The sequence below is a fragment of the Delphinus delphis genome, chromosome 6 (assembly GCF_949987515.2).
Source record: "Delphinus delphis chromosome 6, mDelDel1.2, whole genome shotgun sequence".
In the NCBI taxonomy this organism is placed as follows: Eukaryota; Metazoa; Chordata; class Mammalia; order Artiodactyla; family Delphinidae; genus Delphinus; species Delphinus delphis.
Genome location: NC_082688.1, coordinates 113,233,241 through 113,245,313, shown reverse-complemented (window position 1 = coordinate 113,245,313; position 12,073 = coordinate 113,233,241). Strand labels below are relative to the sequence as shown.

Below are 12,073 nucleotides of genomic sequence, written 5' to 3'. Positions count from 1 at the left end.
CTCCCACCGCTTCTAGGGTTAAAACAGCCGTCAGGCCAGCCGGAACCCCAGGGCTAGGGAAGGGGATGGGGCTGCAGAGTCCCATTGCAGCAGGGCCTGGATGCAGGAGGGGATAACTGCAGCCATTCCTGCAAAAAATCTATGGTACAGAGTCTCACGTGGCCCACATAATGCGTGAATAATCAACAGGCTCTGTGGGAATCAGAAGTATATGATTTTTTTTAAATTAATTAATTAATTTATTTTTGGCTGTGTTGGGTCTTCGTTTCTGTGCAAGGGCTTTCTCTAGTTGCGGTGAGCAGGGGCCACTCTTCATCGCGGTGCGCGGGCCTTTCACTGCTGTGGCCTCTCTTTTTGCGGAGCACAGGCTCCAGACGCGCAGGCTCAGTAGTTGTGGCTCACAGGCCTAGTTGCTCCGCGGCATGTGGGATCTTCCCAGACCAGGGCTTGAACCCGTGTCCCCTGCATTGGCAGGCGGATTCTTAACCACTGCGCCACTAGGGAAGCCCCTAGTGTATATGACTTTTCTTAACACTTACCAACAGAATCGTCTTATGTTACTTGTACAATATAGACAATCGTTGAATTTAAAAATAGTTAATGCACTCCCATAATAATACATACGTACATACATTAATTAATTAATTGGAAATAGCTAATACACTCTTGATCGAGCTGCTTCTTAATGGAACAGCTAACAGTTCCTGACGACAAAGCATTTAGCACGCACCAGGCAGCATCCTAAGAACAGTGTGTATCATGTCCCAAGAATAGATGGTCGTGAGGAGCGTGGAGTCTGGAGCCCATCTTGGTTCAAGTTGCCACTCATGAGCTGCGTGACTTTGGGTAAATCAATTAGCCTTACTGTGCTTCAGCTTTCCTGTCTGTAAAACAGGCTAAGCGTAGTCAGTGTAACTCATAAGGTTGACATGAGGGTTAAATCTAAATTCATCTATATTCAGTGCTGGTAGTGTTACCTAGTGCCTGAGAAGGGCTTACGTAACTGTCAGCTGTTGTCGTGGTTACCATCACCACCCCTCACAGTAACCCTGTGATGGTTGATTTATGAGTCATGATTCATAAAAATCCTAAAAGGTAGGTTCTCTTATTATCTCCATCTTCTAGGTAAGGGCTCTGAAGTTCGGGGAGGTGGACCAAAGTCACAAAAGCCCCATGGGGCAGCGCCGTCATTCAGGCCCCGGCAGCTGGTTCCAGAGTCCGGGCTTTGCATGCTACAGAACATGGCCGCACTGTGTAACAGTAGTTTCCAGAATAATTGTCCGCCGTCAAACATTTCCATGTTATGTTCTTTTTTTCCCATTGTCAGCTTTTCAGAGAAGCTTGATTTTCCCCACCAGTGGCTTTTCAGTTGAGCAGCTACATTGTAGTTGAAAGGCCTTCCATGACCATCAACCAAACTAGGCAGGAGCTGGCATCTTCCACGTGCCTAGCACAGAGGCACACACTTTGCAAACTTCTTGTGTCCTCTACACAGATACACTCGTGAGGTGTATGTTACCCCTGTTTTATAGGTGAGGAAACCAAGGCTGATGGAAAATCACAAAGAATGAGTCCCACTCCAAAGCTTTTGCCACTAGGTTGAACAGCTCAATTCAATGTCAAGAGATTCTCTTGTGACGACTTCGTAAAGTGACCCTATAGTAATTGCTACTGAATTTGTTGTTTTAGAAAGGCAGAGGGTCTGGCTTCTTTGGACCAACTTTGTGGTTACCCTCTGGTGAGTTACTCTGCTCTCTTCCTTCCAGAGGAGATCTGCACCCTCGTTATAGCAGAGACGTTCCCTGAGGACGCCGGGATCTTCACGTGCTCGGCGAGCAATGATTACGGGTCAGCGACCAGCACTGCTCAGCTGGTGGTCACCTCAGGTATGTGAGGAGCGAAGGGTTGACGGGTCCCCACGGCAGAAAGGACCCACCGGGAGGACTGCTCAGCCTCCAGGAATGCTTTGCCCCGGGGGTCATCCTCACAACCAGGGTTTCATCACCGAAACAAAAGGCTGGGGTGGGAGAGGGGGAGGGGAAGCGGAGATGAAAACACAAAGGTGATGATGATGTAGCAGCGAAACACACGTGGGGCTCTTCTTTCAGTCTTGGGACCTTGGTCTTGGAAACAATGCGATGGCTGCCCAAGGGCCTCCTGCTGGCCCAGAACTCTGCTCACACCAGTGTCCACGGGGTCTGGAGATACTGGTGCAAATCAGTCACTGTTTAACCCACTAGATAAACCTAGAGAAGCTGTAAAGATCTTAGAAACCAGATTTCATTGAGACTGGACGCCTATGAAAAACTAAAGGAATGTATCTTATTATTAAAACCAACATTCAGAAATATCTGGGCAGTTTTTTAAACTCAGAAACTTAGTGCTAGGGAAAGCAACCTGAAACAGTTCTTTTCCTTTATTTCTTTGACTTTTAGTTAACTGTTTTCTACTATTATTAATTAGCTTTACCTGGTCTTTACGGCCTTATTTCTGTTGTTTATTTTACAGTGGTTCTAAAAATACCTCTGGCCAAGCCCAGTACGGGGCACCATGGTTAGGAGGCAGTGAAGACACAGCCGAGTGGCACCTAGATTTCTCTAGAACAGGGAGAACTCGTGCTAGGGGGCGGCAGAGACACAGAAAAAACCAGTTTAGGGCTGTAGCGGGGAATTAGTGCTTTTTCATCTTCATTAAGAGACGAAACGTAAAGTTCACCTTAACGGGACACCAGTGGATAGGAATGAGGGCTCTAAGTGTTAACAGGAAACTCCAGGGTCACGATCAGAGCTCCAGGGAGGATCCCAGTATTTTGATTTTGAGTTGAAGACAGTCCCAGCAAATGGCCACAGCAAGAGTGCAGTGCTCTAACCACGCGGCCAAAACTCCAGGCTCCTCGTCCGCGTGGCAGAAATTAACATGCAGTATTTCCCATTTTCCTCGGGGATAAATCTGCTCTAGACCAAACATAAGAGCTATTTTTGAGCTACATGTTCACCTCAGTAGGCATTTTTTTGAGCTCTGCTGGACTCTGCGCAAGGCAAGGAATACAAAGATACTCTTAAGATGCGTTCAGGCCATTGACAGTAACAAGCAAAACTTTCTTTTGTATCAAGTTACAGCTGGTGTCAGTCATGTGAACCGGAAAAAATTGTCCGTGAGATTGTAAGACATTTCCCTTAGACTCAGAGCGTCACTTGGCTTTATGATGGATGAATGAATGAGTGAATGAGTGAATACCCGTTGCCCAGCACCGAAAACCTTTGTAGCCTACACTAATGTCAGCAAAGCTCAGGTAGGATGTTCCGTTGGATCCATGGGCTGAAATGCAAGAAGACAAAGCATCATTAGTTGATACTGTTTGTGTTGTCATTTGTTTTTTTTGATGCTGTTTGTGTTGTGTGTGTGTGTTTTAACCAAGTTCTATCTTTAGCTCTTGTTTGAAATTTGTTAATGAATTGGTAGCTGGTCTCCCAGCTGGTGGGCCATTCAGGAAATGAAACAGGTGCAGTGAAATCAAGCCTGGGAGACCCAGGCCCCCCCTCGGCATTGCCCCATCAACAGCTAACAGGACCCTGGGCTCCCAGGCTGTCTGTGACGGTGGGAAGGGTCTGTGGATCCTAAGCATATCACGGTGTCTTCCTCCTGTCCCCTCCCTCAGCCAACATGGACGCCTGCAGCTACGACTCAGCCGGAGAGGCCAGCAGTGGCCGCTTCCAGCCCTCCCCGCTGCCCCCTCCAATCTGGGACACCGGCTCTTTCGAGTTGGCTTCACAGAAACCAGCTGAGATCCAGCACGTGACCGGCCCCGTGTTCGGGCTGAGCCCGACGGCCCTTCAGTTCAATTCCGCCGCGGAGAGGGAAACCAACGGCGTCCACCCGGGCCACGGAGTGAATGGACTGATGAACGGCAGAGCTGATGGCAGCAAAGCTCTTCCCAGCGCAGCCGTGCTGCTGTCACCCACAAAGGAGCCCCCCCCTCTGCTTGCCAAACCGAAACTGTGAGTACTCCCGTACGGCTTGATCACACTGTGGTACTTGCGCTGAATTGCCTCTGTTGCCAGGGAAACCGTTTTGCCTGGGCTCCACCACGGGGCAAGTGGCCCCTCCTGCAGGCGAGTTGTCCCGGGCTGGTGTGACCGTGCTACCAAGTGGGGTCCTTCAAAAATATAAATGATACCCCAAAGTAAAGAAGGTAAATGAGAAGCTTGGTCAAATCTGCCTTTTGCTAAAAACTGTAAATGGTTTCAGCTGTGAAAGTATCTGTGCCTGGTGCAGCCTTCCGACGTATGCAGGGGTGTAGCCCTCCCCAGAGGAGATGGGAAGGGAGTACGTTGAGCTGTCTATTAAAAGCATTTCCAAATGTTTCACATTTAAGAATCAGTAAGCAAATCCGATCCAGATAAGCACGGGAAGCCTGAAAGCTGAGGATGGAGATTGTGGGTGCAGACCCTGGGGAAGGAACGAGTGCAGAGCGCCCTTCCCAGCCCGACCCACTGGGCTTTGGGACCCACGGAAGGCGTGTTTCCGCGGATACCACCTTCGTATTTGGTTTCCATTATCTTGTTAGGATGATAAACCTTGCGTGCGCTGTTTCCATTGGCACCACCGGGGAGGGTGGTGATGATCGGAGCTGTCACAGTGTCAGAGAGGAGGAATCAGTTAACAGAACAGACCTCGAGTCACTGCCCTGATGGAGGTCGGTGGAAACGTCAGCGTCACATCAAATGTGTACATAGTCTACGTGGCCACATTTCCTTGAGAATGAATTCTCCAGGATCTGGGAAAGCGCCCTGCGTTTTCCCCGTGATGTCTGAGCTTTGTGATTTGGGGCAGGAAGGATGGCTTCAGGATAGGAGTTACTCTTTGCTTCCCTGGTACTGAACAGCCTGCTTTATTCTCCGTTCCATCAGCTCATTGGTGAGAATAGATCGGTATTCAAATGAGAATAATATCTTATATCCGTACATCACTTTATTGTTAGGCGATTTTATGAGCATTATTAGACTAATCAAGTAACAAATCATCCAGACAGATGGCTTAAGTTAACAAATGGGCGGGCAATTTTATAAAAGTAAACTCCTTGACAATCTTGTGTTGCAGTTTCAGAAATCTCTCTTCTACTACCCCGCATTTTGTAGGCAGCAGGGCTGCTAGGCTTGTGTACGGTAGCGAATGTTCCATACCTAGACTCCAGGCGGGCTGAGATGCCGGGCAGGTCGCAGGAGCTCAGAAGTGGCAGCCTTAAAAGAGATTTACACTCTTGTAGCTCCAACCCACTCAATGAACCGCCTCTGCTGACTACCTTTATCTTTGCATCTTGAATATGTATTTGCAGTGCTTTTAATGAAATAAGGGACCTGCCTTCCTGAGGGAGAACGGGCGGGGTGTCCACTGACTGGGCCCCGGCTGGGCTCTCAGTGAAGTGCGTCTGCCCTAATAGCTCAGAAAGTGAGTATAAATCACAGGAGAGCAAACGGGAGGGGCTGTTAACATGCCTTTGCCGCCCTCCTTATCTCAGGAGTTTGAACAGCTCTTCAGCTCTGAGCTGGACTTTAGGTGCGGTTAGTGTCTCTGGGAGGGTGGGGCGCTGTCTGTAAAAGGCAGACGGAACACTCGGGTGGTTATTAAGAGGCTGTGGAGCTACAGGTTTGAAGAGTGGCGTCATGATCTGCTTCTTAGTCAGGTTTTCAGTATAAAGTAAAATACAGGGAAAATGGATTTCAGTGTTTAAATTCCCTTCATGTGGAAATTTAGGGAAACCTGGTAGCTTAGAAATAACATTGCTAGTAGCAGGTTTTCCTGCTGCTTTCCTTTTTTTCAAATCTTTTTGTGTTTAAATAGATCCTTAGAGCATCACTTCATGATTTTCATATTGTATACTTACCTGCCAGTTACGAGGTAGGAAATAATATGTGATTGACACTTTCAAATATATATATCAATTTTAAAATTTTCTTATGAATTGCAATCCTTTTTTGGATTTTGTTTTAATTACAAAGTAAGTGCGTGCTCGAGGTGACAATTCAAACAAAACAGAAGTACTTGAGGTAACCAGCGCCATGGTTTGGTACGAGGTCTTCCACCCTTTCTCTGTTATCATGGTCTTTTCAGAAAATGGTTGCTCATTGTTTCAGGAGTTGTATCCATTGGTAGGAATGCCATCGAATGACATCTGCAAATCACGTAGAATGACATCCAAGGAATTGATGATTAATGTCACTGCCAAGTAAAATTCCTGTTCATGTCTACTTCCCTTCATACATTGGGAAAGAATGAAATTTTGAGTCTTGTGGTTGGCAGTGGGAAAACTGGTGCACTTGAATCTTTTTTCATCGGCCCTTGATTTTACTACTCTTCATAAAAAAAGGAGAGGCTTACATTTGGGGGAGTTTTATGGCATTCCATTCATCTGAATCATTTGTAAGCAAACAGGAAACAATTAGGAGGGGACAAATAATAGGAATTTAAATATGTCCTCTTAATAGATGAACCTGAAAAGGGTGTTTGATTTGTCAGATTCCTGAAAAATTATCATTGTCAGAAGGAAAATCTCTTTGCACTCTTTTCTCTCAAATAGCTCACTATTTATTATGGAAAGGGGAAAAAAATCAGACTGAAACAAAATGGTAGAAACGTCCTGAGTTGCCTTCTGCAGCAAGGTCCTCCCACAGAAATCCTCACCAGGGGTCTTGCCGCCCTTCCAGCCTCCAGCTGTATCTGTGCTCCTGGCCCATGGTCGTGGGATCCACGTCCACTCCCGTTTCTGCATCTCTCAGTGTCTTTGGCTCAGACACCACCCCTCGGGTGTGAGTTAAACACGATTGGATGTGGGCCATTCAGTGAGTTCCAGGTGCCAGACACAACGCGCCGTGGGCCAGAGGAGCACTGAGACTCCCCCCAGGAAGGAATTCACCCGTGAGAGTTGTTGGTGTGACTCGGTGTCGGACACTTAGCACCGTCCACCGCAGTGCAAAGAAGAGAAGCCCCGTGCTGCTGACATCATAGCTCTTATCAGAGAAAAAGAGGAAGGAAGGAACATACGCCTAGCTTTTGTGAACTGTTTTTTATATTATTGTCCTTGTTCAGGGCACACCAAGTAAGTCTGTTGCTGCCCACTCTCTACAAATGATGCCCGAAGATTCAACATAAATACACGACTCTGTTTGTTAATAGGAAATCAAGTCCCAAGAATCTTTTTTTCTTGCCAAAACATAGTCCCTGGAGGACATGGGTGTGCAGGGTCTCCAGGATTAAACCCTGGAGGGAGACTTTGGAGCCAGATTGAGCAGGTGCCTTACAGGTCCTGTTCTCCCACTAAGCTCGTCTCTCCAGTTAGGCCAAGCAGCATGGAAAGACCCATATGCTGTTTTCAAACCCCATTTCTTTCTTCTTTGATATTCGTCCTCCGTCTTGTGGAAGAAGCAAGATGAGGCACCCAGGAGGGGCTGGCTAGAGGGGAGGCCGTGGGTAAGTACCTGCAGTGGACCCAGGACAGCTCAGCGGCTGAAACGGTGCCAGGCACATGGCCCAGCCCTCAAAGCCCAGGCCCTTGGGTGGGAGAATGATCCTGAAGCGCTCGCAGCGTGGTCGCCTGCTCCATCACCAGCCCAACGAGGTGCCTCTCCCTTTGTTCCTGTCCTCCCTGCTCTCTCTTCCCTCGGCCGCTAAAGAGAACATGGTGTCAGGAGTTCCCACCTGAAAATGGTGCAGTGACTGCAGGCTGAATCAGGCTTCTCCAAGCGGCCACGTCTCAGACCTTTGCATCTCTCTTCCTCCTTTCTCTTGCTCCCACCCTGAGAGAGCTGGTTATTCCAGCAATGCTTGTCTCGAGGACAGGGGCAGGTCCTGTAAACTCACCGCTGCTTAGGTGTCGGGTTTTACGTGTCACCTCGTGCAGTTCTGCCCTGACATGTGCGTGACGATGAGCGGCCGAGAGCCCTGTGAGAGTAGGAGGAGAAGGGGGAGGGTGCTGGAGAGAGACAGGAGAGGAGGGGGCGGCCTGCACCGCTCTCGCATCAGGGGCTCAGCTGGGCCAGGCTTGCTGTCTCTGGGACCTCCCTGTGGTCCCCTCCGCGCTCCTGGACACTAAGAGGGGCACAGGGGTTCCCTTGCCTGGACTGTTCGCTCCCCGGCATGTCCTGCCCGCTGCTGAGGGCGGCTGGTCTTCCCATTTGCCGCGTCCCCCGGGGCCCCCAGTCCAGAGCGGCCCCCAGCTGTGCCCCGTAAACCACACCCTCTGCTGTCTGCACAACACGGAATTATTTCTCACAGTGGCTTATTTACTTGCATGTTGCTTTGGGCGTTGCTTTCCCCCACTGTTAGAGCGAAAGACCTTGACTGTCTCTTCACTGCTCTTTTGCCGGGTCCTGCGGCCTGACAAACAGTGAACGCTCAGAAAGATCTGGATGAATGAAGCAAGAACAGACCCATAAAGAGGAAGAGAAAGGCCTCCCACGTTTAGAGCAACCCGTTCATTGTGCTTAACTTTGACCCACATGTACTGTGGGATTTCTACTTTCCAACCCCACCCATCCCAGACGTTTCCCACTTGACAGTACCTCCCAGCTGACACCCTTATCCTATAAGCTGAATGAGGATGAAGGATGAAATAAGAATCCCATTGGCTAGAATCACATTAGAAAAGGATGTCCAGGGTACTTAATTTGGGAGGCTTTTCAACTCCTTTCTCATTTCTCCCGTGTTCTCCTTTTATGAAAGTCTGACTTTAAAATGTTGTAGACACAAATGAGACGTTTGGGAAAACGAGGGACCCGTCACTCTCCTGTCCACCCCCCACTGGCTGGAGGACAAGCAAACTGCTGTTCAAGGTATGTGGGCTTGACATGTCAGCACCCCGTCCGATGCAGACGCTGGATGACGGGCCGAGGGCTTCTGGGCTGCTCCGCACGTCCTGTTGATGTTGGACGCGGCCCAAGCCCGGGTGTGGCTCGGTCAATGCAACTGGGAAAGTTGGATGTTTTCCGTCTTTGAACCTCTGCTGGTTGGGGTTCAAGGTCTCACTCTGTGACTGTTTGACATTCGAATACCAATGGTCTCTTAGGTTCTATCCAAGGTAGAGGCTTACCTGCTAGGTCTAAACACACACACAAAACAAAGAGACGATAAGCAAAACAATTAAGGTCAAAATAAGAACCAAAGGTCAAAGAGATGACCTCTCCCAGCAGTTGTGAAGAGGTCATTCTTTTAAAGTAAAAAAAAAAAAAGTTATTTATTATTTGGCTGCGCCGGGTCTTCGTTGCAGCTCGCGGGATCTTTAGTTGCAGCATGCGGGGTCTTTTAGTTGTGGCATGCGGGATCTAGTCCCCGGACCAGGGATAGAACCCGGGCCCACTGCGTTGGGAGCATGGAGTCTTAGCCACTGGACCACCAGGGAAGTCCCAGGAGTTCCTAAAATGTACAGAAATGTCCTGAGAATCTAGCTCACGTGTCATTCCCTGCCTCCTGATGAGTGTGCAGTGTTGGGCGATGCTGGCACCCAAGGCACAAAGAGGAAGAAGACAGCGGTGTTACCTTTGAGTAATTCATGACCGAGTACTGCTCAGATCACACTGGCAGGAACACACACAATTCTGCACGTCTGTCAGCGTCATGCAGACGTGTAGAATGACCAGTCCCTAGATTAGCTTCCGCGCAATCCAAAATGCCTTCTCTTCCCAGTTTGATGTTTGGAAGATAAGCCGCTCTGCTTCTGATTCCGAAAACCGAATAGGCACCAGCTTCCATTTCTGGTTGAATGATTTTCCTTGTCTGCTGAGTCTAGTCAAATAACGAAGCAATTTAGTGACAGTGGAAGTGCAAAGTATAGAACCAGAAGGGTTTTCAAAGTAATATTAGGACAAAAAAATAGGGCAGCAAGAAGTTTCTTCAATTTGTTATTATAAAATCACAGGCACACACTCATCCGTGTGTTTAGGGACCGTGATCCTAATTCTGAAGCCCCTGGCCGTGCGGGTGTGGACTCCTCATGATATCATATGATGATGGCTTTGCAGGAACAGTGTTGATGTTGAATCACTTTGAGGCAGCCCCTCCCAGGAATGCAAAGTCCAATCAAGGAACTTCCTGAAGCTTAAAGCTTTTCAGGAAGGAATAACATCTCGATGTATCCTTCCTTCCTCGTGGTTTTTTCACCTCAATATTGGCTCTGACACAGAGTCACATTCTTGGATGTTAGGATATGAGTGCTCTGCTGTGCTAGTCGCTTGGTGAGTGTAAAGTTTTAATTACATTTCCTGAAGAAGCTTGAGTCCTTTTTATGGCCGGTAGCCTTATCTGGTGTCTAAAATACAGTTGAAAATATTTACAGATAATCTACATAGTTTTGAAGTAGTTCTCAACCATCCAGAGGAAGTACCAGATAGTCATCTCAAATATTGGGTGCTTTCCTGAAAGAGTCGATGATGATGCAATCTCTCTTCAGTGTGTCCATCTCATCTGGCCTACGCGCATATGAGGGCCCCTTTGGTGATTACAGAGTAAGTTGAAAAATGTAGTCCCTGCTGGGTAGAGACCTTTTATTTTTTAAAGGGGGAGCCACGTATGAACTACATGCCCAGAGATCGTGCTGTGTACGTCTGCTGTCCAAATATTAGCAACAGAGCGTTAAGCAAAAAATACTAGAAGCAAAATGATATGTGGAGCTGAAGACTAATTTTACGGAAAAAAATAAACTATTTCAACCAACTAGTATGTGTATTATGTGGGAATTCCCTGGTGGTCCAGTGGTTAGAACACTCGGTGCCTGCACTGCCGTGGGCTCGGGTTCATCCCCTGGTCGGGGCACTAAGATCCCACAAGCCACACGGCCAAAAATAATAAAATAAAATGTGTGTTATGTATTAGAAGGGAATGCACCAAACGTTACAGCTCTCTGCGTGGTGCACTGTTGAGCAGACTGTGTTTTCCCGTTGACTTGATTTTCCAACTGAATTTTCAACAGTAAGCGTTCTTTTATGGCTACAAAGTGTTATTTTAAAAGCAATAAGCCCTTGGCACCCTGTCTCTCCCATCCGTCCTTCTCCATTCAGCCTCAGGCCAGCGACCACCATACTGAGCACAGCTGGACGCAGAAGGTTCTGGCCCTGCGAGCTCTTGCCCCTCCCCGCTCCCCCCCCAGCCCGGAGCCCCCCTCTCCTCCTAGATGTCAGGGGCTTTGGGATTCCATCTGGGCTTTGACAACCCATCCTGGAAGACCCTCCCCAGAAAACGCCCCATATTCTAGAGTGGTGCTGCCCCTCATACACTGGCTCTGCTCCCCCAAACCCAACCCCTTTCTCCAGTTGCGCATCTCAGGTGTTGGGATAAAAGTAACAGGAGTAATAAAAACTAATTAAAAAACAAAAGTAACAGGAGTAAGATAACTTTTCATTTTAGGGCCAAAAATAAGCCAAATATTTTAAAGACCAGTGTTTAGCAGATAATCCCTACAAGGCCTTGCACAGAAAGTAGGATGAGACTTTCCCCTCAGAAGCAACAGTGAGGGAGAAAAGATACGAGAAGGAAAATTGAGGTTCCACGTCAAATAACAATATTATCAGTAAAATACCTGCCGCAAGCGGGAACGGAGTTGTGGTTAGTGGGAGATGAAGAGAGGAAAAGGCTGAAGACAGCAATGAGAAAGGATAAGGAATTCCAGGACCGGTGCTGTGTGTTTTGTAGAAATCGTGAGAACCCGTTTGAAGTTAGAGACTGATCCACGTTGGATTCAGTGACTGTGGTCTCAGGACTTGGTTTCAGCCATCATCAGCCCTCTGAAGGTGGTAGGAGCAATGCATCCCCACACGGCAGCACCACCAGCTGTGTCCTTGTGGGGTCAGAAGGGGAAGCAGGTTAAGGCAGATCAGGGCTTAAAGGGAAAAGAGATCGAACTCAAGAAAATGGGAGTTACACCAAGAATGAAAATGACTCGGAGGGTGAGATGGGAAAACAGGAAAAGGGAACGGAAGTCGTGACCACAGAGAAGACTCTGAGCGTTCAAACCCTTAAGAAAGAAGGAACTTCCATGCGGTAGAGGAATTCCAGTGGTGTCTGTTTGAGTGGCCAGTGGTAGTAG

General features: G+C 48.1%; 1 protein-coding gene across 1 annotated transcript in view; it reads left to right on the top strand.

Moving 5' to 3' along the window:
* Window positions 1-12,073, top strand: part of PALLD (palladin, cytoskeletal associated protein) — a 394,011-nt gene that overhangs the window by 194,808 nt on the left and 187,130 nt on the right. Inside the window, exons 8-9 of the mRNA XM_069540800.1 lie at window positions 1,767-1,886; window positions 3,659-3,998. Of these exons, the coding sequence (XP_069396901.1) occupies window positions 1,767-1,886; window positions 3,659-3,998 (460 nt within the window). The remainder of the gene's footprint in view (window positions 1-1,766; window positions 1,887-3,658; window positions 3,999-12,073) is intronic.